The sequence below is a fragment of the Mauremys mutica genome, chromosome 1 (assembly GCF_020497125.1).
Source record: "Mauremys mutica isolate MM-2020 ecotype Southern chromosome 1, ASM2049712v1, whole genome shotgun sequence".
NCBI lineage: Eukaryota > Metazoa > Chordata > Testudines > Geoemydidae > Mauremys > Mauremys mutica.
The window spans coordinates 55,107,853-55,133,791 of record NC_059072.1 but is presented as its reverse complement, the minus strand read 5'-3'; the positions used below and the strand labels follow the sequence as shown (position 1 = coordinate 55,133,791).

Genomic DNA, 25,939 nt, shown 5'->3' with positions numbered 1-25,939 from the left:
CAATCTTATGATATGTAACTAAGATATTACAGTGCTTCTGTTCATTCAGACCACTATCATTATAGTTACATGAAGCTGAAACTTGGCTTATGAGGTCTCAGCCAAGGCCTGACTTCCCCCTTTCTCTCTCTTTCTGTCTTCAAGAAAATTAAATCTAAAATTTGATTTAATAGTTGTAATTAGAAGCTCCATGTTAAATTGATGGGGTTATGTTACAAACCTCTAACTCAGAAACAGCATCAATTTTGTAGGCCACAGGTCCATAACATGGGTTAGTTTCTTTGTATAGATACAGAAGGTGGGGGATCAAATTAAGTTATTTTATTTATAAAATACAGTCACTGTGCATGCATAGTGACTATTTGCATGAAAAATGGCATTAGGGTTTTTAGCATGCAGGGGCCATGATCACATTGACATGACTGACTATAATGTTTACAAGGGGTATTTGCAGGCTATCACAGCTCTGAAGGGAGCTGTTACAGGCTATCAGCTCAGTAATCCTCGTGTTAAAAAGCCCCTAAATATGTATTTACAAGATAGACAGATCAGTTTAGGTCTATTGGTTAAATAATCCATGTGTTGAAAAGGCTCTAAATATGCATTCACAAGACAGACAGATCTGTTTTGGTCTGTTGGGCCAATACCACACCTTTCAGAAAGTTCCTAAATCGTTATGGAGCCAACATTTTAGCAAGTCCATAAATACACATTTAGGACTGAAACCTGCAAATACTTAAGCATCTGAGCAACTCCACTCACATCAGTAGTCTCATTGACTATAATGAGAATGCTCCCGTGTGTAAACTTTGGAAACATAGGTCTGTGCAGTTTCAGGCCCTTACTCAGTAGCCTTTGAAAGAGAAGGAATTTATTTTATAGTGTTGGTATGAAAAAGTACCAACAAAGGAAATTAACTCAAAAATTAAAGTCATGTTAAGCTTGTGGCAATACCCAACAAATAAAAGGACTATTCAACTTTAAGGCTGATACTTATATTTTTCTGATCAATGATGGCATACTTACTGTGGGTCTACCCCTTGAATACCTGATATTAAGTAGGACTGCTGAAATGTTTAGAGACAATAAGACATATTGAGGCTACAGGTGAAATCCTTTTGCTACTGAAGTCAATGAGAGTTTTGCCATTGATTTCAATGTGGTCAGGATTTTACACGGATTGTCAATTGTCTTTAATTCTCCTACCTCTTCTCAGTTTGGACCACATGTATAGCTGTGCTTGCAAAGAGGCACTAAGGCTTGATCCAAAGCCACTGGTATCAATGGGAAGACTCCTATTGACTTCAGTGGATTTGGATTGAGCCATTAGTGCATAAAAATAAAGTTACTGAGTTTTACACCAGAAGGGACCACCAGATTAGGTAGTCCAACCTGCTGTAGTCACATGCAGACAACACAATCTAACTACGGCACACTAACTCCAACCAAAATGAGGCCAAAGTATTATAGCCTGCAGAAGATTAGACTATTATGTGCCACAGGGAGAGAGTAGGAGGGATTGAGATGCCTCAGTGCTCAAGTCGCCTACGATGGCAGAGAACTAGTTAAGTGAGATGTATCCAGATAGTCCTGGCAACTGACCTGCACCCACACACTTCATAGAAATGAAAAAAAAACCAATGTCATTGCCAGTCTGTCAGGGAGGGAATTCCTTCCTGACCCTGTGCATGTGAGCAAGAACCAGCCAGTCAAGCATGAGAGAGAGAATGCACTGTGCCACCTCAGAGCCCTGGCCGGGGGCGGCTCCAGGCCCCAGCATGCCAAGCGCGTGCTTGGGGCGGCATGCCGTGGGGGGTGCTCTGCCGGACGCCGGGAGGGCTGCAGGCAGGGTGCCTTCGGTGGCATGCCTGCGGAGGGTCTGCTGGTCCCGCGGCTCCAGAGCCGTGGGACCAGAGGACCCTCCGCAGGCACGCCTGTGGGAGGTCCACCGGAGCCGCGGGACCGGCGAGCGGCAGAGCGCCCCCCGTGGCATGACGCTGTGCTTGGGGCGGCGAAATGTCTAGAGCTGCCCCTGGCCCTGGACTACTCTGTCCAGTGTCCCATCTTCAGCCATGACCATGCCTGATACTTAAGAGGAAGGAGACCAAAAGAATACACTGCGGGAGGGAGGAGGAGTCCCTTCCTGACCCCTGCAGATGATTGGCTGAAGCCCTAAAGTGTGAGCTTTTAGGAATATAAAACATAAACCAGAAGTGAGCCCAGGGCTGCTGAGCCCTACCCTCACAAGCAACCCCGTCAGACAATCACACTCATAAATTTGCCCAGCTCTCTCTTAAAACTAATTATGTGGTTGCCCCCACAACTCCTATTGTGAGGCTGTTCCAGGGCCTTACCCCTCTTATGGTTAGAATCCTCCTTCTAATTTCCAGCCTGAATTTGTTCACAGCCAGTTTATGCCCATTTGTTTTTGTGCCAATATTGTTCTTTAGCTTAACTACCTCTTCACCCTCCCTGGTGTTTACCCCTTAACTTGCCCCCTAGAGAGCAATCATATCCCCTCACAGCCTTCTTTGTGCTAGATTAAACAAGCCAAGTCCTTTCAGTCTTCTTTCATAAAAAAGGCCCTTTATTCTCCTGATCATCCTAGTAGCTCTTCCCTGCACCTCTTCCAGTTTGAATTCATCCTTCTTGAACATGGGTGAACAGAACTGTATGCAGTATTTCAAATGAGATCTTACCAATGCCTCGTACAATAGCATTTATGTGTCTCTATCACTACTGAAAATGCCTCTCCTGATACATTCTTTTCCACAGCCACATCATATTGGTGACCCATAATCATCCTTGACTACATACCCTGGTCTTTCTTCTACTATGAGGCTTTCAACTTGTAGCAGAAACTCTTATTATTAGATCTTAAGTGCATGCCTTGCACTTTTGTACTACTGAATTTCATCCCATTTCTGCCATTCCAGTCCTCAAGGTCATCCAGACCATCTTATAAAATATTCTGATCTTTCTCAGTATTGACAATGCTTTCCAACACTGTATCCTCAGCAAATTTCATTAGCACGCTCCTACTTTTTGTGCCAAGGTCATTAATAATAATATTGAACAAGACTGGTCCCAAGACCAATCCCTGAGGAACTCCACTAGTAAACACCCATGTGTCTGATAGGCCACCCTTAAGCACAACCCATCACCTTGTCCAATTTAGCTAGTTCCTTATCTACCTTACAAATCTTGTGCTAATTCCCAACTTCCCTCTTTTAACTAAAAAATTCCTATGTTGTACTATGTCAAATGCTTTACTGAAGTCCAAGTACATTAAATCTACTGCATTTCCCTTATCTAAAAAAATCATTTATTTTCTCAAAGAAGGAAATCAGGTTATTCTGGCATGATCTACCTTTGGTAAACCCATGTTGCATTATATCCCCCATTTACTTTCATGAATTCAATTATTCTTTCATTCATAGTTTGTTTTAAAGCCTTGCATACTACTGAGGTCAGATTAGCAGGTCTGTAATTGCCCAAATCACTTCCCTCCCCATTCTCAAATATAGGTAAGGCATTACTTATGCGCCAGCTATATGGTATTACCCCCAAATAGACAGACAGATTTATTAAAATTCATTGCTACCAGACTAGCAATCTCATGTGCCAGTTCTTTCACTATTGTGGGATGGAAATTATTTGGTCCTCCTGATTTGAGTGCATTAAGCTCTTTACGTTTTCATTCCAGCTTAGGTGTGATAATTTTAATTTCTATACACTTATTTCCATCAGCCATTACACCTTCATAGTCATGTTCTATATTATACGTTTGCAAATCAAATCAATGTATTCATTTAGTTTTGGGGCCATATCTAGACTATTTTTATCTTTAATCTCCTTCCCATCCACTCTGCACAGTGGTCCAACCTCATCCTTCCTTATTCTCCTTCTATTTATATAACTAAAAGAAACCTTCTTATTGTTTATTTTAATTTCCATGGCAAGAGCTAATTCAGTTTGAGATTTAGCAATTCTCACTTTATTCCTACATTTTCCAACCTCTAAAATGCAGGACTCTGTTGCACTTAAAATTAACAGATTTGCGTGTGCAAATACTATTCTGCACACCTAGGTGCAAGACTGTATATCCAAAAAGGAGTGCATATGTTTCTGGAGATGCATGTACCTCTTATGCTCACCATTACCAATGGATCCGTGTATGTCACATCATCAGAACTTGAATTTAACATAGAAACTTAAACATAGGGGCTGCTTTTGTTCTTTCCTGAGTTACAGAAATTGCATTTGGAGCTTTTTTTGTTACAGGATGCAAGATGTAGTCATTCCCTCCTCTCTTGTTTTGTAAACAAATTATTCTCCTCAATGGAAGCCAGACAGCTCTCTTCCTATTTAAATTTCATGTGAAACATTCTTTATTTCAGTCACTCAATGGGTTTGCCTTGGGCAATTGAATCACAGCTGACAGTAAATTAATGACTATGATGGTGTGATTAGAAGAGATTACAGGCTACTGAGAACCTGCCTGAGCATTTACCACTGTCATAATACTTATGCCGGCTATTATTAGGGATTAATAATGGTCATAAAGAGGACATGATTCCACTATACTAGACTCTATATAAATGTAAAACCTGTCTGCATTTTTAATGTTTCACTAATATTCTGATAAAATGGGAAAAAACTTTTTTTATTAACAAGTTAAGATTTTTAAAATGTATTCTTTTTCTGGCTGTCTATTTTGCCATTTAAAAAAATTATTATCAGACAAATAGTCTCTCTGACAGACATAAGCCAGATCTGCTGCAAATAAACACACATACTCAGTAAAGAAGTTAAAATTACATTAGCCATGTGGAATCGAAATAGAACATAAGCCCCCAAACTTTCCCGCTATTAGATATCATACCAAAGTCCAATTGAGAAGAAATAATGATTTCACTAATCCCTAACAATGATTTTTTGAAGAGTTCAAATAAACGTTTGTTTGTTCTGAGTTAGCTTCACCGAGTAGATTTATTTGATTTTCCGTGTTCCTAGGGGGAAGAACTTCAGTTTCCCCAGGTTGTAAGCAGAAAAGAACATAAAAAAGAAGATAAAAGTGAACAATGTGCCTATTTACTAAAGCTTTCTCAATCCATTTTATTTCCAAATGTCAAGCAATTCTCTGAAACCTTTAAAAGGTTTCTTTATGTACTATTAAGGTTGAGCAAATATTAAGAAGAAAGAATATTTTCCATACTTTCATGAAAGCTACTTAATAACTTCTATATGTGTTATTTAAAATACTGTACAGTGTATAGCTGAGCAAAGGCTAAACATGGTCTAATAATAAAAAACACCATGTGCTGTGTATACTTGCTCTCAATCCTTAAGGTGGTAGAAAAATGGCCAATTATTTCTGAAAATGAGAAGAAAAAGCAATGAAGCTTCTAGTTAGTTTTTTAATTTCTGAAAGTCTTTCTTCAAAGTTTCAAAACTGCAAAAAGCAGAGCAACTGAACTACAGTTTCCATCACACAACTATGGTATGTGTATAATAAGCCTTCTAAACCCAGACATACGTGGCAAAATTCAGCTTCCATTTATACCCATGCAACAGTCCATGACACTGTACAGGTGTGACTGACGGAGAGAATTTGCTCCAGTAATTAATTTTTTTTAAAAAGAGCATTCTTGCTATTGTTCTTCTCACAGGACTTGGATATCAGCTCCATAAATACAGTACCTGTAATTGTAAAAAGAAAAGCTGCAGCATGCTAATGCTCATACCTCATACTCAAAGTCTTCTGTTCTATCTGCATCAGCAGGCAGGCTGGAAAGATACTCATTACCTTCATAAAATTCATGCTCCACTGGGTGAAGAGAATGGCAGCTATGTGGGACAAAGCAGTACAACAGGAATAGATGAGACAATAGTTTTTCAAATTAAAAAACAATTAAAAACCTTCTCTGTAGTTTTCTCATCTTGGAATGCTATTCTGAGTGATCTGACAGTCTGAAAAGAATACAACCAGGCAAGAGCTGGGGCTTTTCTCTTTTCAAATGCACAGAGACCAGTTAATTTCATTTTGCCAAGTACAGCACTAAAGGCAAAATTCTACTGTCAGATCCAGACATGGTTATTTTTGAAGAGTGAATGAAGCAGGGTCTGTTTTGAGCCAAACTGCTTAGCTGATAAGCTTCAGGATTTTTCCATACTCTTAAATGTACTTAACTCCAGATATGCGTGCCATCTCTACATGCATCCAAATATACACTTCAGATACTGGAGCAACACGAAGGGGCCTTTCTTAGCACAACATTGTACTAATCACATTTCTCCCATATTAAATCCCTTAAATGAAGCCGATTTCACAATGATCACAAATTATTCCAGACCTCAAAGGAGTAACTTGCACTCTACAGCCTTCTCCAACATGGACACAACAGGCTGTAAAGGTGTGTTTGAGAAATTATACTCTTGAAAATGTCAGCACACAGGAACCTTGGATAGATTTTGGATAAAAAGAATGAGGTCTTCCTGAAATAAAATGAACGTATGTGTAGCCTCAGATACAAAGACAGCTATTACCTGAATCCTGATCATAAATTATCCTAGTGGGATCTGCTGACGATCCACCCAACCTGCCCAGAACTTTGTGACTATGTATTTGTGAAATGTGGCATACATTTTGCAACACCACTCCCAGGGAACATTGGGAGTTCAATGGGAAATCTCTAGTATGATTGTGGTTTTGCCTGTAGCTACTGGATGAAGTGGAGGGGAAGCGTTGACAGACAGGTGGGGTAACTCATGAGGCGAGGTCCAAAAGGATGGATCACTATTTTTACATAAATATGCTATGCTAATATTTAAATTCTGTACAATTTCAGAGGAAATATTCATTTAATCAATCAATAACTCATTACATACTGTTCGTCATTCAAGACGTGGAATTTTATGTTTAATCTCTTTATATATTCAGTAACGTTTTGCTTTAGATAACCACCTTAATTTAATGAATTTCCTTGATTCTCCTTTTGTATAAGGGAGAAATATACACAATGCCAACAAGCCAGCTCTCTCTGGGTCTTAATAAGCCTTTTGGCAGCTTTGGCTATAGTAGCTATCTACCTGACCGAGGCTCACTGTTGGCATAAAGCTTTTGATGAAGAAATAGTATAAAGATGAAGTGATCAGAGCCAGGATTCCTTATTGCAGCTCTAATCCATGAATGAAAGTTCAGGAGGTGATGCAGTGAAACAAGTGTGGGAATGTGGCTATGAGTGACAGCTATACAGTAATGAGATGACAGTATTCCTGAGATGTTTTCTAGACAGAGCTGTGAGGCTATCACTACACTTAGTCATTTGTTAACATTTAGTTTCCTGAAAATGAATACTTAATATTATAAAAGCTACCAATGTGTGCTGCCACACAGATGCAATTCATAAAGTCATGTGTGTAAAAAGAGCTGAATATGGGTGAGAACTTAAAACTGGTATGGTGACAGACCGCAAATCCCAGTGATGATTGAACTTGGTGATATTCTAAAACAAGAGAATTCTCAATCATGCCTGTAGCGGTTACCATTGCTTCACACTGACTGTACAGACATTCTTGTCTTCAGAGTGACAGAAAGAGAGAGAGAGAGAGACAATCCTGGAATCTTATTATATAGCTAGTATATGAGGTTGGCTGGAAAAGTGATAGAGAAAGGTAAACCATACCTGTCCGAAAGCAGAAAGGGACAGATATCTGGTACTGGAGGTGTGGATGGCCTAAGCTTGGCCAGAGCCATAATATGCTCAAAGGTGATGTCGGTCTGAGTGCTAGCATCCACAAGCTGAACATCCTGTGAGCTACCAAGTGTTTTATTAATGGGTGCTCTCCGTAAAACCTGAACTACAATTGGCTCCTTGGCATTCCGAAAAGCTTCCACTGCCTCTTCGTGAGTGGCCTTGGAGAGGTCCTTCCCATTGACCTAAAGGAAAACAGAACATTACACAAATTAGGACTCAGAACTGAAAGGGCTTATAGAAACAGGAGTATAAAACACGTATTATAAGTGATTTGTACAGTATATTAAATCATATGCTGCTATCTACTGCAATCTTCTATCGTGTTCATGCAAGAGAGAAGATAAGGGTTGGGTGGGAAAATAACTTCTTTGGCTTTTGCTAGAAAACAACCTGATAAAACTCTTACAATACAGTCCCGGTGGATTCTGAAAGAAACAAAAATTAAGTAATACATTTTTAAAACTCTAAGGACATTTACAATTCCGTCTCATAAATTATTTGTCTGGTTTGTAAAATATATATGAAAAAGTGGGGGTTTATTTTGTTTGGTATTTGGTATTAGATTGCAGATAGGAAGATCTGATGACATAGTCAGCTGCAGTAAGTGCCCCTTTACATGTATTGAAATCCAAGTCAAATCCAAACTAAAGAACTTAAGAAGATAAGAAAAAAGAAGTTGGAAGTGCTGCAGTTGTGTCACTGTAGGTCTGTAGTGTAGATGCTTCTTACAACAATGGTAGAGATTTTTCCATTGAGGTTGGTTATCCACCTCTCTGAGAGGAGGTAGCCAGGTCAACGAAAGATTTTTCTGTTGACCTATCTCGGGGGTCGGCAACCTTTCAGAAGTGGTGTGCCGAGTCTTCATTTATTCATTCTAATTTAAGGTTTCGTGTGCCAGTAATACATTTTAACATTTTTAGAAGGTCTCTTTCTATAAGTCTATAATATATAACTAATCTATTGTATGTAAAGTAAATAAGGTTTTTAAAACATTTAAGAAGCTTCATTTAAAATTAAATTAAAATGCAGAGCCCCCCGGACTGGTGGCCAGGACCCGGGCAGTGTAAGTGCCACTGAAAATCAGCTCACGTGCCACCTTTGGCACGCATGCCACAGATTGCCTACCCCGACATATCTGCTTCTACAGTAGGGGGTATGGTCAACCTAACTACTTTGCACATGGCATAGAATTTTTTGCAACCCTGAGAGATGTAGCTAGGTTGACCTAAATTTTAGATGTAGACCAGGCCAAGGACAATTGTTTGACAGGCTGTGGGGCTGAGGATGAGTGTTATATTGGTCTACACTTGAAAGTTTTGCTATGTTGATTAGGAATATGACACCCCCCCCCCCAAACCTAGCCAACAGCTATGCCAGGAAAAGCCCCAGTGTAGATTCAGCTCTACTGGCAATAAGTCCTTTTGTTAGGATAACTTATATCAGTTCCACAATGAAATAAGCTGTGTCTCCATTAGAAGGGTTTGCCAGTATACCTCTGGCTGGTATATCTATATACCAACAAATTCTTTATGTTTTTACTATACTGGAACAAACTGAAGCTTTTCTGGTGTAGCTGCACAAACACTAGGGGTGCTTTGCCAGCATAGCTCTATGAGCCGAGATGTGAAAAAATTATCTAAGTTATATCAGTATTCCTATACCAGTGCTTCCCTAGTGTAGTGTTCGGAGTATAACACGGATAACTGCAGCTATGGGTGGTGTGTTAAATTCCTACATGTTCGTGTGCATGTATTTTCAAAGTATGAGCACATCACTGAACTAACGTGTTAATTGGGCAATGGCTGTCAATAGCAGAGTTCTTGACCATGAACATGTGCTATCACTGCACTGAAAACATTACTTCGGTGAGATTCAGAGGTGACGTGAATGTTGCTGTAAATTACAAATAATGTCACTGCCATAAGCCAATGCAGATGTGAGATGATATAACTTATCCTGTGAAGGGGTAGAAGGGGTGATTTTTTGTAGGAAGAAATGCAACCCACAAAGAGTTTAATCTCAGGTGCCCTCTTTATTTTACACCCTTCCGATAGAAATCTTCACTTCTATCCCTACAGAATATACGACTTATCACCTCACACTATTTATACTACCCTTACATCACATCTGAATTTGGTCCAGGGAACAAAACCTACAAACACGTTGCATGTATTTTGACATGAGGCCTGGTCTACACTATGAAATAAGGTCGTTATACTTTATGTTACTCAGTGGTGTGAAAAATCTGTTAAACTGACCTAAATCCCAGTGTAGATGGTGCTAAATCAACTAGAGAATTCTCCCATCAACCTAGCTACTGCCTCTTGAGGAAGTGGCATATCCCCATATCAGAAGCTCTCCTGCTGGCATAGGTAGAGTCTTCACTGAAACGCTACAGTGGCGCAGCTGTGCTGCTGCAGCGTTTTAAGTGTAGACAAGCCCTAACATTATAGGAAGAGCAATAGCAACACCTATTATTTTAAGTTTGCCTAACATTTTACATTATAACCACCTGCTTTTAATTGCTACTACCTCTGACAAATGAACTATTTGGGTTGAATTTTTCCATGCTTGGTTTCTGCCTCAGGTTGATTTTTTGTTGTTGAAATTTTACAAACTCAGTGCAATGAAAAACAGAAAATATTGTCCATGTAAAAACTCTGCCAGAACCACAGGAGCTTATCCATAGGCAGTTGAAATCTGACAGTAGGATAGTCCTGAGGTCAAAGAAGCATCTTTTCTGTTCCCATGAAAATCCATCCAGATTTATTTGAGTTACTAGGAAATCACCATTTGCACATGCACAAACTAACTTCTTACTCCCTTACTCATTATGTCTGAAAGTCCGAACTCTTGCCATGCTGCAGAGAGCATGCTCCCTGTCTCCTGCTTAATTTCCTAACGACTACAAAGAATCACAGCCCAGGCAAATGGATCCTCCTCCAGCTTTTCCACAATAAAATAGTTTATAACCTAGGAAAAGAAAAAGCACTGACCTACACTACCTTTCTGAAACATAATACCAAACCTAAGTGCTTAGCTCTCATCTGTAAAAGGCAGTATTTCAGCATGCCACCTTTAAAAAAGTGCTTTCAGATCTATAGATGAACGAATACTATGCAAATACAAAGCAGATTAAGAAAAAAAATAGCACCCCGAAGTCCTAATGTAAGTTTTCTGACTATTCCATTCGCCCCCACAAAACTTCCCAGAACCAGAAGAGAACACAGGAATCCTAATAACCACCGTTCCACTGATGTTTAGCAAATATTTGCTGAAAACGGAATTGCTTTGTTTCTCCATTTTTCTTTCTTTTTTCCCCAATATCTTGACATTTCCAGACCAATTAACTGATCAACCAACCCAAAACCCCCCTGAATAAAAAAACATTAGGTTGAAAAACAAAACATTTGCAAAGTTGGAAAATGCCAGATTTAAGGGAGCTTGTGTAACCTTAATTCTGCCCCTTTGCATACATGTATTATGATACAGTTTTTAATTACATGAACACATACAGCAGTTCAGAACATCCCTAGACATGTTCTTGGTGGTGGTGGTGAGGATCATACGGAGCCCATGTGCAATGTAAAAATGTCCTTCCTGTGGCAGAACCTCAAGAAGAAAGTTGTGGTTTGAATCCTGCCTACCCTTACATGGATGTGTGAGGGATCCATAGTATGATGTAGCGACCACTCCTCAATGGCAAGAGCATATCGCTCCTACAGTTAGCTCAGATGCTACACAGTGGTGATGAGCACAGAATACATACCTAGATTTATCTATTTAAATCTAAGAGACCAGATATTACCATCCTCGGTTCCATAGACATTTCTCAGTACTAATGTGGGGTAGGTTAGTATCAAATGATATAAAGAGTGACCAGAAAAGAAGTATTCTGCTCTAGATAGGTGGCCTACATTGCTGCATAACAGGAGTTTCCCTGACAATTTATGCAAGAGATGATTAAAAATTGTCTCTGTCCTTAAAATTGCCATTTGGCCAAATTGTATCATTGGGGATAATTATATACAATGGAATTCTGTGAGTGCCATATGGGGGGGTGGGTGGAGAGGGAGGGATCGATAAAAGTGTAAAAATAGATTAAATTGTAAGAAGGAGAATGTTCCCCCCATTTCTCCTCCAAGTACATAAGTTACAAAAACTAAAATGTCCAGTATCAGTTATATCTAACAAAGGCGGCTTTAAATAACACTTTAAATCTGGATCTTTTAGCCATCATTCAGTTCTACCTCTCCAGTTCCTTTCTTTTTTCAAAGCCATAGAAATATGCACCCTTTGGGGGATGTTCCCATTAGGGAAGTGAGAAAGCCACAATTTTCACTCTAGAATGTAACGTAAGCCCCTTGAACAACTTTTACCCCTACAGTCTGTACGATCCCTTCAAAATGTATAGCTACAGTTTCCTTTCTCCCAACCCTCCTGTACTGACCAATTTTAATGCTTATAAAAAGTTTCAGGATAACAAATTTAGTGATCACCCTTAAAAGTCAACGTTTGGCAACAAATACCATGTAGTTGAATCTGATATATCAGAATTGTTCCTACTGTAAGTACAAGAAGTATACTATAATTGCCACTATGTGGTACTTTTGGCAAAGGTTGGGCTGACTTCTAAAAAGTGAGGGGAAAAACATGGATAACAGTTCAATAAATATAAAATCTTATTAGAATTCCTTGGGGAACCAACCAACCAATGTCCTCATTTATCCACATAAATCCATACTTATTGATTATTCCAAGCAAATATATTTTACATACATTTACAATAATGTCATTTCCATGCAAATTCTATGCCGAGGAACAATGATATTACAAAATCATGTAACGATGAAACTCACAGCTTATTTTTATTGGCAATAATGTGGCTGACCTGTACTTTCATAAAAATGTTTATTTTCTCCTTGAAGTGAAGAAATCCATGACCTTTAAAATCCTCTATCCTTTATGTGGTTTCCTTATAAGATATAAGCACTGAGGATACAGAACGCTTATTTTAATCGTCACTTGAAGTTCATCAACACAGTTAGTTACTCTGCATAAAGGTCACTCATTTTATAAATTCTGCCTTGCCCTGTAGAAAAGCTGTAGCTTAATTGCTATATGCTGGCAGCTGTCCTGGGCAGTTACCATCATTATGTGTTGGGAAGAGAGAATGTATTTTAAAAACTAAAACCAATACTATATACCCATTTTGGAGGTCTCTTCACTTAGCTTCTTTAAGAACTGTTTTTACCTGTGTTATCCCCCATCCCAGCACTCTGATATGATCACTTTGGGAGCTGTAGACAGTTGAACACTTATTTACTGCAAACCACTTACAGATTCTTAGTTGGATGATTAAATAAATTCTTTGATTCTAAAAGGTTACTTTCAATAGAAGCATAGGTACTATTTTAAGTGGATAGGGAAATCAGTCACTTTTAACAATCAACTCAAAAGACACAGGAATACATTTGTTGCAACAGATGGGCTAATTAATCTATAAGCAACTTGTGAATGTTAAGTAAAGAATATATCAATTCACATGTAAACCACTGTCCTGTTTGATGAAGCTTCTGTTTAATGAACACTCTCTTCCTTTTGAAAAAAACTGCGAAGTCTGGGCCACTTGTCAACAACTTCCCTAGAGTGATTGGTTGCCATTGCTTGGATGTTGGCCATCCCCTTTTGATTATCTCTCTAAATCCAGCCACATGCAAAATTTAATCAATATCAGAAAACCAACAGTTTTTGTCTTTGATGCATAAACAAATGCTTGAAAAACCAACTGACACTGGCTCACTGCCATTTCTAAAGCCAGACACTGACTGATACACCGATCTATTTCCAAGCAGTGATGGTTGGGGGAAAGTAAATGAAGGACAGATTGCCTATAAACAATATAGAGAAAATGGCTGTAGATTACCTTTACAATACTTATTCTAAAAAATATAAATCCAGGAACACCCACTATTCTCAGAGTACAAATGTTTGTGATCTAGTGATGAACTGTCCTTGCCGTAAACCATTTTTCTGCTGTTACTGATTTCAGTTAGCAGTGACCACGGATCATTACTGGGTGGTTATACACCTCTACCCCAATATAACACCACCGATATAACACAAATTCGGATACAATGCGGTAAAGCAGCGCTCCGGGGGATCAAAGCAAGTTTGATATAATATGGTTTCACCTATAACGCGGTAAGATTTTTTGGCTCCCGAGGACATCGTTATATCGAGGTAGAGGTGTATATGTTAATATCTGTCTCCTTCTTGAGAATCTCATCTTTATTTCTCATTATATTTTTTAAAACAAAACTAAAATACAATTGCGTGAATTTAGTACTCACAAAAAGTGTTATAGTAACACCTCTGGGGACTGTGCAGTCCACTAGCCTCATGCTTGGCACAGGCAAGCTAAAATGCAGACTCCACAGAAGCAAAATCCTTGGAGAGTATCCACTTAATTGGAGGCCAAAGACAAGACTAACTTGAGCATCCTGTTAATCTATAGTCCTCCAGACACAAAGGCTTCCCAGAGGAGCTGACAGAGATGCTGTCTGACATGATGATGAAGTTCACGAATCTCACTGTGTTGGGAGATTTCAGCATCCACACACACAATGACTCTGAAATCAACAGCACTAAAACTCTAATCTGATCTCACTAAATTAAAGTTTCTCCCCTCCTCCCCGCCTTTTGCACAAGTAGTAGCTATGGAAATATTAGAAGCGGTCAGGGACACCACTTGGGACTCTGCCCACCACCTTTCCTGTCTAATAAAATAGAGCAGAGGACATCTGGGACCTCTAGTAATACAGCATTTGCACACCTCCTTTGAAGAGGAGATCCTAACTCTCACTCCCAAAGCATGCAATAGTCCAGCAAAAGAAATCAGCACTTGACAATGGAGATCTTCCCAAGTACAGCCCAATACCAAACTCCTTTTCTGGGCAAACTAACCTGTAAGCTAGGAAATAAAGCCTCCAGTCCCACCTGCCAGCTACCAGTATCTTGGATCCCTCTCAGCCAGGTTACAGGCCAGGAAACAAAACAGAGAAATCATTTGTTGATGGTAAACTTTCCTGTTGGGTGTCTTGGCAGCAGTTGGTGGTACTGATTATCAAACACTCCTGGTCCTGCCCTACCGATTAGGAGTTGCAAAGGTGCATGGAAATTCCTTTCACAGATGGATAGATTCTAAGAGCAGAAGGGACCATTGTGATCATCTAGTCTGACCTCCTGTATAACACAGGCTATAGATTCCACAAAATAATTTCTAAAGCAGATCTTTTAGAAAAGCATCCAATCTTGATTTAAAAATTGTCAGTGATCGAGAATCCACAACGACTCTTGGTAAATATTTCCAATGGTTAATTACGCTCAATGTCAAAAATGTGTACCTTATTTCCAGTCCGAATTTGTCTAGCTTCAACTTCCAGCCACTGGATCATGCTATACCTTTCTCTGCTTGACTGAAGAGCTCATTATTAAATATTTGTTCCGCATGTAGGTACTTACAGACTATAATCAATTCACCCCTTAACCTTCTCTTTGTTAAGATGAAGAGATTGAGCTCTTCGAGTATGTCACTGTAAAACATGTTTTCTAATCCTTTACTTATTCTCATGGCTCTTCTCTGAACCTACTCCAATTTATCCACATTCTTTTTGAATTGTGGGAACAGTATTCCAGTAGTGGTCACACCAGTGCCAAATACAGACGTGAAATAACTTCACTACTCCTACTCAAGATCCCCCTGTTTATGCATCCCAGGATCTCATTAGGTCTTTTGGCCACAGCATCACACTGGAAGCTCATGTTCCGTTCATTATCCATCATGATCCCCAAATCTTTTTCAGAGACGTTGCTTCTCAGACTGGAATCACCCAGTCTGTAGCTGCGGCCTACATTCTTTATTCAAAGACATTATGCATTTACATTTAACCTTATTAAAACACATATTGGTTGTTACTTTGTACACAGTTTCAGAGATGGTGCATGGGGGGGGCATGATCCCCCCCCCAGATTTCTGAGACTGTGGAGCTGCTCCTGCAAGACTTGCTCTGATTGGCCTGCCAGCGGGGGAGGAAGGCTCCGTCTTTCTCCTGCTGCGCCTCGCCCCCAGGACTTTTCTGACTAGCTTGGCCCTTCTTCCTCGCAGTCAGACCCGGGCGGGGAGCGGGGGCAGCGGTACAGAGTCACTTCTCACACTGGCTGTCTCCACGCAGGGTCGCAGCCTCTGTGCTGCAGTTTGAACCCTTTACCTCTTGTCCTGCCATCTGTGGCAAAAGAGAATAACTTTTTTCCATTTTTTTTATGGCAGCCTTTCCAGTATCTGAAGAACATTATCATATCCCCACTTAATCTCCTCTTTTCCAAACTCAACATACCCAGTTCCTTCCGCCAAGCCTGCTAGGACATTCTTTTTCTTCAGCCTTGTGATAGCTCAGGTCCTTTCTCTCAGACTGAACCCAACCTGGTTGTGATGGGAACTGTTCCTCCATTTTCTGAACACTCACTTTTGGTGTTCCATAAGTGTTAGTCCAGTTTCCCATCCCATTTAATATCTGTTTGGAGCCACTGGGTTAGACAGCATGCAGACAATGCCCAGCAAACTAGCTTTTCCATGGCATGTGTAATTAGCACCAATTCCTCAATCTCCCAAATCTCAAAAAGCATCTTCCGGAAGCTGAACCCAAGCAAGACAAAAGTCATGCCTGCAGGAAAAGGAACGTGTTCAGAAATCTCGCCTCCTCTCTAACATCCCTCTCTGCTGACGGCAACTACTTGTTGAGTATAGCCTTTCTGAGTCTTCGGTGCTTTTGGATACCCAAATAGCCACGGATATAGAATAATAGAATCATAGAACTGGAAGGGACCTCAAGAGGTCATCTAGTCCAGTGCCCTGCACTCATAGCAGGACTAAATATTATCTAGATAATTTCTGACAGGTGTTTGTCTAACTTGCTCTTAAAAATGTCCAATGATGGAGATTCCACAACCTCCCTTGGCAATTTTTTTCAATGCTTAACCATCCTGACAGTTAGGGAGTTTTTCCTGATGTCCAATCTAAACCCTCCTTGCTGCACTTTAAGCCCTTTGCTTCTGGTCCTATCCTCAGAAGTTAAGAAAAGCAATTGTTCTCCCTCCTCCTTGTAACAACCTTTTACGTACTTGAAAACTGTTATCATGTCCCTCCTCAGTCTTCTCTTTTTCAGACTAAACAAACCCAATTTTTTCAATCTTCCCTTATAGGTCATGTTTTCTAGAACTTTAATCATTTTTTTCACTCTTCTCTCGACTTTCTTCAATTTGTCCACATCCTTCCTGAAATGTGATGCCCAGAACTGGACACAATACTCCAGTTGAGGTCTAATCAGTACAGAGTAGAGCGGAAGAATTACTCCTCGTGTCTTGCTTACAATGCTCCTGCTAATACATCCCAGAAGGATGTTCACTTTTTTTGCAACAGCGTTACACTGTTGACTCATATTTAGCTTGTGATCCACTATGACCCCCAGATCCCTTCTGCAGTACTCCTTCCTAGGCAGTCATTTCCCTTTTAGTATGTGTGCAACTGGTAACATTGCACTCTATATGATTTTATGAAAATATGCTAATGAGTTTGAATATAATATAACTGAAATATGCTTCATGCAAAAGGTCTCTTTAAGGTATCATTACAAAGTTTATAATCTATTGAGTGTGGTCATCCTATTTGTATAAATGTATCACTCCTGTATCTGAAACTAGAAATATGAAATATAAGTCTGAGGGCCTATTGTAATTATGCAAAGTGTGGGCCATTAATGGTGGTTTGGAATCTTGATGGCTCCCATCAACCAGGACAACTGACTGCAGATGGCTCTGTTTTACTTTTAAGTCTTCCTGTATACGTTTGAGCTGGCAAGTGGGTAATGAAGTCTTGCAGTGACATGTGATCATGTCACCTGAACTGGAATCCATCTTTAACCTGGTGCTTTTCCATTGAGAAGAAGGGGGTGGGAACCCAGAGAGGGACAAAGGATTCCTGCCTTATGCAAAAGATATATAAGTGGGTCGAACAGAACAAAGGGGCGGCCATCATGAGAAATCCCCTAGCTACCACCTGAGCTGGAACAAGGGCTGTACCAAGGGAAAGGATTGTTCCCAGACTAGGAAGGCATCCAGTCCGTGAAAGAAACTTATTGAAATATCTCTGAGGGTGAGATTTTATCTGTATTCAGTTTTATTATTGTATTAGGCTTAGATTTGTGTGTTTTATTTTATTTCACTTGGTAATTCACTTTGTTCTGTCTGTTACTACTTGGAACCACTTAAAGATTGATCTCATTCTGTGTCTTGTCCTTTCTAATTTTGTCCCTATATACTTGTGTTATTTATATTCATCCTTTGTAATTTGACCTAGTTTCCACTTTTTGTAGGACACTTTTTTGATTTTTAGATGATTGAAGATCTCCTGGTTAAGCCAGGGTGGTCTCTTGCCATACTTCCTTTCTTTCCTATGCAGTGAGATAGTTTGTTCTTGTGCCCTTAATGATGTCTCATTGAAAAACTGCCAACTGTCTTCAATTGTTTTTCCCCTTAGACTTGCTTCCCATAGGAACTTACCTACCAACTCCCTGAGTTTGCTAAAGTCTACCTTCTTGAAATTCATTGTCTTTATTGTGCTGTTCTCCCTCCTACCATTCCTTAGAATCATGACCTCTCTCATTTCATGATCACTTTCACCCAAGCTGCCTTCCACTTTCAAATTCTCAACCAGTTCCTCCTTATTTGTCAAAATCAAATCTAGAACAGCCTCTCCCCTAGTAGCTTTCTCCACCTTCTGAAATAAAAAAATTGTCTCCAATACATTCCAAGAACTTATTGGATAATCTGTGCCCTGCTGTGTTATTTTCCTAACAGATGTCTGAGTAATTGAAGTCCCCCATCACCACCAAGTCCTATGCTTTGGATGATTTGTTAGTTGTTTAAAAAAAAAAGCCTCATCCACCTCTTCTTCCTCGTTAGGTGGTCTGTAGTAACCCCCTACCATAACATCACCCTTGTTTTTTAGCCAACAAATTTGTCTCCTATTTCCATCTCAACCTCAGTCCAAGTGTATACATTTTTAATATATAAGGCAACACTTCCTTTTTTGGCTGTCTGTCCTTCCTGAGCAAGCTGTACCCTTCTTTCCCAATATTCCAGTCATGAGTATTATCCCACCAGATCTCTGTGATGCCAACTATGTCACAGTTGTGTTTATTTACTAGCATTTTGAATTCTTCCTGCTTATTCCCCATACTTCTCGCATTAGTATACAGACATCTAAGATACTGATTTGATTCCCCCACCCAATTCTGTCTTGACTCTCCTTTATCCCTGCTATAACAGCCCATGCTCCCCTCAGATTCTGAACCTTCTCCCAGGTCTCCATGTTCTTGATTTACCTATGGGCTTTGGTCATCTGCACCCTCTGAAGCTAGTTTAAGCTCTGAAAAACATTCTGTTCCACTTGCAGCTGGCCAGAAGACTGTGCTTCATCCTACTGGACACAAATCAGGCCACAGCAACCTAGTGCAATTGTGACCTCTCAGCTTGATTACTGTAACTCATATCGAGGAATGAAGCCACATGCTCTGAAAAAAAATCCACCTACTAAAGAACACAGCAGTCTGTCTACTTAGCAAGAGAGGTTACCATGAACATACAATCCTGGAACTCCACTCTCACAGAATCCTGGGTCTCCATTAAATACAGATTCCAATTCACTGTGTCTATTCCATTATTCAATGTCCACGTGATTAGTCTGAATTACTGGAGAGATCGCCTCTCACTCTGTGACTTTGATCCCTTCACAGCCAAATGCCATTAGAATTATGAAAATGACAACTAATAAGTGGGTTGTTCAACACCCCCACAAAACAACTTTTCAGGATCCACGGGTCCTACATGTGCCTATCACAACATGTGGTCCACCTCATCCAGTGCAGTAAACGCCCCAAAAACAAACTATCTGGACGAAACCAGGCAATCACTATATTCTCGAATGAACACACGCAGGAAAATGATAAAAGACAAAAACACCATATTACCTGTGGGTGAACATTTTTCACAAAGTGCTCACTGATATGTCTGACCTAGCAGTCCTCATTCTCGAAGGAAATCTGAACACTTTCAAAAGATGAACCTGGGAACTTAAATTTACACCTTTGCAAGACACTGGATTTACGGTTTATTACAACAATCTATAACCCACTAACTTCCGCTTTTTATCCAATGGCTACAGGAGTGTTAACAGGCCACTTCACCTTGAATGGTCCCAGACGTGAAGAAGAGCTCTGTGTAGCTCGAAAGCTTGTGTCTGTCTCTCACCCACGAAAGTTGGTCCAATCAAAGATATTACCACGCCCACTTTGTCTAGCTAATAGGAGGGTAAGACAGTGTTAGTTGTAGCACTCAGATCACCGAGGTTGTAGCAGCACAGAGAAGGCTGCAGGCTTCAGTGGAAGCAATTAAACAGTTTCTGTTGGAGGAGGGGGGAGAACTGACACCTGGATGGTAATTGCTGAGCTAATGAGACAATTGGCTTATTTGGGAGGTTCAGGAAGTCATGGAGAGCTCAGAGGGTGAGCTGGGGGAGAGAAGCTGTGTGTAAACCTCCTCCTGCTGTATATCTGTGCTATGCCTTGTCCTGTTTGGAAACAGAGGATTAAATGTACATGTGGTGAAAGAGAAACAGACTGGGTGCGTTTGACTGAGAGACCACAAAAATAGGCTCAGCTTCAAGAACACCAGAGACAGAACTTTCAAGAGAACAGGACCGAGGTAACAGAACTCATTCTCACAAGAGACAAGAATGGCCATGGACCTCACAGTCACAGGCGCTGACTCCGTGGGTGCTCTGGAGATGCAGCACACACAGGGAAAAATTGGTGGGTGCTCTGCACCCACTGGCAGCTCCCCGCCCCACCCCTGCTCACCTCCGCGTCCTCCCCGAGCGTGCTGCCAAGTCATGCTTCTCCCTCCTCCCTCTCAAAGCTTGCGCCATGAAATACCTGTTTTGCGTGGCAAGCGGTGGGAGGGTGGGGAAGGAGGAGGAACGTGGAACGCTTGGGGAAGAGGTAGGGCCGAGGTGGGGATTTGGGGAGGGGTACAATAGGGGCAGGGAGGGGGCGGAGTCAGGGCGGGGCCGGGGGGCCTGAGCGCCCACCAGCGCCAAGGAAAGTTGGCGCCTGTGCTCACAGTATTTAGAAGGAAATGCAAACACCATATTTCAAATTAGCTTTCCCTTATTAGCTTTTCACATCCCTATATACAATCTATCAGACCTACTTAAATACACTCACCTGAAAACTTTTTAGATTACTTATTTGTGTGTCTACTCCTTCAAGAAGGGAAGTAGAGGATTTATTTTTGCAATTGTTATTGCTGCTTAAGGGGTGATCAGACACTATGTTGATGAAGGCCATAAATGTACCTAAGTAAATAACTGCTGAACAAGCTTACTCACAATGCCTCATCACTATGAGTCAAACATGAACAAGACAAGACCTTCTCTAGGAGTGAAAGAGTTGTTTAGTGTCCCTGCTCATTACATCTATGGCCTCTCTGCTGAGTCTGCTGCTGAACATATACACCCGCCTGCTAGCAAATGGAATGAGAACATTAATTCATTTCACATAGATCAGACAGCCAGTAACAACTTACTGAATTGGGCTGGATTGGAAGTAACAATAGTCTTGTGGTGAAAGGTGCTGTATTCCAGTACCAATATCCCGAGCCATCTAGACACTTAGATTTGAATCTCCTTGGCCACAGTAACACAGTTTAGTTACTAGTAACTTAGTCTTCAAAAAGATTTCAGAAAAAATATTTTATTCATGTTTTGTTGCATCCATACAGGGGAAAATCTGTGCCTGCTCAAATCATTTTTCAAAGTGGCATTGTATAAACCAGTGGTGGGCAACCAGCGGCCTGTAGGCTGCAGGCAGCCTGTCAGGGTAATCCGCTGACGGGCCGCAAGACACTGTGGGAATACCATCATGCTGGCCCCATACAATCCGGACAGCAAGATAATCTGAATGCTTGTAAAGCCTGTGTTGAACACTTACCGACGTAATCCAAATGCTAGGCTTTCCCAGATGGCGATGTGACCAGGCTGGAGTGTATTTACTATGTAAATTGCTTTTGATATTGACAAACAGGTTTTTTGATGATATTATGATTCTGCCTGAGGGCAATATGGATTAAACTAGCTGTGGCATGCATAAAATACATGAAGTTACCCCTTGGTATAATTAGACTGCTGTTGATTAGGTTAATTATTGCAAATTTTAAGAAATTACTTTTTTTCTGCTTGTACATAGAATACTGTATAAAGCTCTCATGAGATCTGCCATATACCACAGCCCTTCTATGATAAGAAAAGGAACATATTCAAAGGACAGTGTTTGTGTTCAGAACAAATCAATTTGGCCCTTAAATCATTCCATCCCCATCCAATACACCATTCCTTTATAAACTTCATCGCTTCTCTGCTCAGCCATAAAATTACTCCTCAATTTCTGTTCCAGGACATGTAAGAGTTTTCTTAGAGAACAGGCACCTAAATTGGTAGCTGCTATTAAACTTTTATGAGATCATGAACTGTAGATGATTAAAATATGTCACTAATTTGAAGAACAATGAAAGAGGCTGATTCCATAATTCCAAAAATGACTTATATCATTACTTGAATCTTTGTGTGTAATCAAACCCCTCTTAAAAATTCTCTCCTTTAAAAGAAAAAAAAAAAACCAAACCTCCAGGAGTTATACAGAAAAGACTGGCATCGCCATACGAACATTACACTTATCACTGTCATAACAATTCATTCCTTTATGTACGCCTGAAACTCCTGGTCTCCTCCAAACTGAGCACTTTAAAAAGATGGATGGTTGCCTTCTGGCTAATTGTGGGAGTTCTTTCATTACTATAAAAAGACTTTTTATATCTCAAGTGACTTTATAAGCAGTGAATAATGAGACTTAAAGTCTTTGGAAAAGAGTTCACTGATCAAATGATAGGATAACTTATGGGCACAGTGACCTTTTACTCTATAAGATACTCCAAACTGCTGCTGTTGGCACATTATTAAAATTCTCCATTTATGGACTGCAGTTAAGCATGAGGCCAATTTAAAAAAAAATATCAATCTAAGGTAGCACAGAGGGAAATAAAACTCGCACAATTCTCCAGATAGCTCTTGCCAGCTTTGCAGGATAGATGGTGTAGGGAGTGGAAGCAGCTGGGTATAATCTCTTGGCACAAGGCCCAACTATTATGCCACCATGGCTGGTGGAAACCAGAGTGTGAGTGAAGTATTGTTGGCAGGCTGCAGCTATACATAGACACTCAGGGTGTGTGATCTGAATGCTGTCTGGCTGTTTGTGAGAGGCCCGGGTTGGGAGCTACAGCAGCAAAGCATTGTGAGGCACCCCAAGTTGAAGGGCAAGGCTGACACAGCCCTCACTGGTCTGGATTGCACCCTGGAATGTCATACTCACTGTGTAAAGAATATATGCTAAATCTAACAGCAGCAACATAGTGTGGAGTTAATGCTACCACATCTTTCCTAAGGGCTTGTCTTTACCTCTAAAAAAAAAGTGTGTGGTTTTGTTGGTTTTTTTTTTACCTTGGGGTAACTCAAACACGTGAGCTATTCTGAGGTAAAAACATAACGAAGACCAGGCACTGTAATTTTACCACAAGGTAAACAGCCCTACACCCCTTCAGCCAAGTTTACTTCATGGTGAAGTGCCTGGTCTTCATTGTGTTTTTGCCTCAGGATAGTTGGTGCATGTTAGTTAACCCACGATTAAAGAAAAAGCACCTTTTTCAACAGTGAAGACAGGTCCATATTCATCCCCTTGTCCCTGTCCCAGGAGTGCTGGAGCAGTGGGTACTGCCACACATTTAATCATGCCATATGTGCTGGTACCACTCCTAACCACATCAAGCTGAACTAAGGATAAAATAGCATCCAGACAGTGGGTTTTTCTTTCCTTTTTTGGGAGAATGACGACAGACCTTTTTATGTTAACTACACATGGGGTTTTTCTTGCATTGCTTTTTTAAGTGTCAGATGAAAAGGTAAAGGGAAAAATGGTTTTCTCCTGCCTCTAAATAAATCTTAAAAGGACACTTTTGGTTTTCTTCACATACTGGATCTCTCACACCAGTGTAATTGCATTGCCTTGTGTGGAGTCACTCCTGGGAGGAGTGAGAAGGGAATGAGGCCCAGTGGTTTTTCTTACACTGATGTGGTCATGGTTAGAAAAAACCCTTTTAAACTTTTGACAAGTTTGTGCATCTTCAAAATTCTAGTTGGCAAACTCAGATGTATTTACAGTGTAAGTCTTGAGCCCCAATCCCACAATCACTTACATAGGTGCTTAATTTAGCTTTGTCCTCGTCCTGCTTCCTGGACCATAGCAAGGACAATTCTTTGTTTTATCTCTTTGTAAAAAGGGGGAAAATGGAACTTCAAGGACTACTTGCTTTCCTAAAATTAAGCACGTTTAGGTGCTGAAGGCCTTAATTCTTAACCCTCAAGATTCCTACAGTGAATGCCTCCATGCAAGGTTGGGAACAAATTTCATCTCTGCCCCAAGAACACAAAGAAATATCAATGAAAGCTCAGACCTCCCCCATTACAGATACCTCCCCTATTAAAACCTCCCAACCCTTTTTAAAGATTACTTAGTAACATGAAACACTTTTTGGTTTTTTGGGTGACAGCCTATTGGACTACCAAGGGACACAAGTTACTTGTTCACCTCTAACCTTTAGTGCTTCACATAATTCTCCATGGGGGAAAAAGTGAGGCATGGCACCAGTGTGAGCAACATGATTGTTATTTATACAGCAGCACTGCTGTGCACAAGCCTTTACAAATAAGAATCAAGGTTCCTGCCCAGCTTATACAGTTGATGACAGCTATTATTTCTGTCCTTTCAATGTCAGTTCTTCATCCTTGTTTGTTCCCCTCCTTTCTGCTCTCTCCACCTCTCTCTTCCCCCCATTTTTTCTCTCCATATTTTTTTGCCTCCGTTTCTCTCTCCCCCTTTAGAACATCTGTCGTTTTCCTTTCCTTCCCTTGTTCCTTTTATTCCTTTTTCCTTCGTTTTAGTCTCTGAAGGGTCAGCAGCTGCAAAGCGATAGTACTTTACACTTAAAAGACCTGCACAAGGAACCTTCCCTCCGTATCTGCTGTTACAGTTGCCAGGCATATGATTTTTTACTGGAATGCCCAGTGGAAAAGGGACCCTGGTGGCTTGACCGGGCCACTAAAAGTCCAGTTGGCGGCGCACTGCGGCTAAAGCAGGCTCCCTGCCTGCCCTGGCTCCACACGGCTTCCGGAAGCAGCCAGCATGTCCCTCCGGCCCCTAGGTGCAGAGGCAACCAGGGAGGCGCCGCGCGCTGCCCCTGCCCCAAGCACCAGCTCCAATTGGCCAGGAACTGTGGCCAAAGGGACCTGTGGGGCAGTGTCTGTGGATGTGGGCAGCGCACAAAGCCCCCTGGCCCCTCCACCTAGGAGCCAGATATGCTAGCTTCTTCCGGGAGCTGCCTGAGATAAGTGCCACCTGGCTGGAGCCTGCACCCTGAACTCCCTCCCACACTCCAACCCCCTGCCCCAGCCCTGAACCACCTCCTGCACCCCAAACCCCTCATCCCAAGCCTCACCCCAGAGCCTGCACCCCCAGCCAGAGCCTGCACCCCCTCCTGCACCCCAAACCCCTGCCCCAGCACTGAACCACCTCCTGCACCCCAAACCCCTCATCCCCAGCCTCACCCCAGAGCCCACACCCCCAGCCAGAGCCTGCACCCCCTCCCACACCCCAACCCCCTGCCCCAGCCCTGAACCACCTCCTGCAACCCAAACCCATCATCCCCAGCCTCACCCCAGAGCCCACACCCCCAGCCAGAGCCTGCACCCCCTCCCACACCCCAACCCCCTGCCCCAGCCCTGAACCACCTCCTGCAACCCAAACCCATCATCCCCAGCCTCACCCCAGAGCCCACACCCCCAGCCAGAGCCTGCACCCCCTCCCACACCCCAACCTCTCGGCCCCAGCCCTGAGACCCCCCGGCACACCGAACCCCGCGGCCCCAGCCCGAAGCCCCCTCCTGCAATCCAAACACCT

General features: G+C 41.4%; 1 protein-coding gene across 3 annotated transcripts in view; it reads right to left on the bottom strand.

Annotated features, from left to right (window-relative positions):
* The window catches only part of PDZRN4 (PDZ domain containing ring finger 4), a 386,159-nt gene that overhangs the window by 51,656 nt on the left and 308,564 nt on the right, over nt 1-25,939 (bottom strand). For all 3 annotated transcript variants that reach the window (XM_045002235.1, XM_045002236.1, XM_045002237.1), the window contains 2 exons: nt 7,689-7,942; nt 5,748-5,850 (listed from right to left, as the gene is read on the bottom strand). In XM_045002235.1, coding sequence (XP_044858170.1) covers nt 5,748-5,850; nt 7,689-7,942 — 357 coding nt within the window. The remainder of the gene's footprint in view (nt 1-5,747; nt 5,851-7,688; nt 7,943-25,939) is intronic.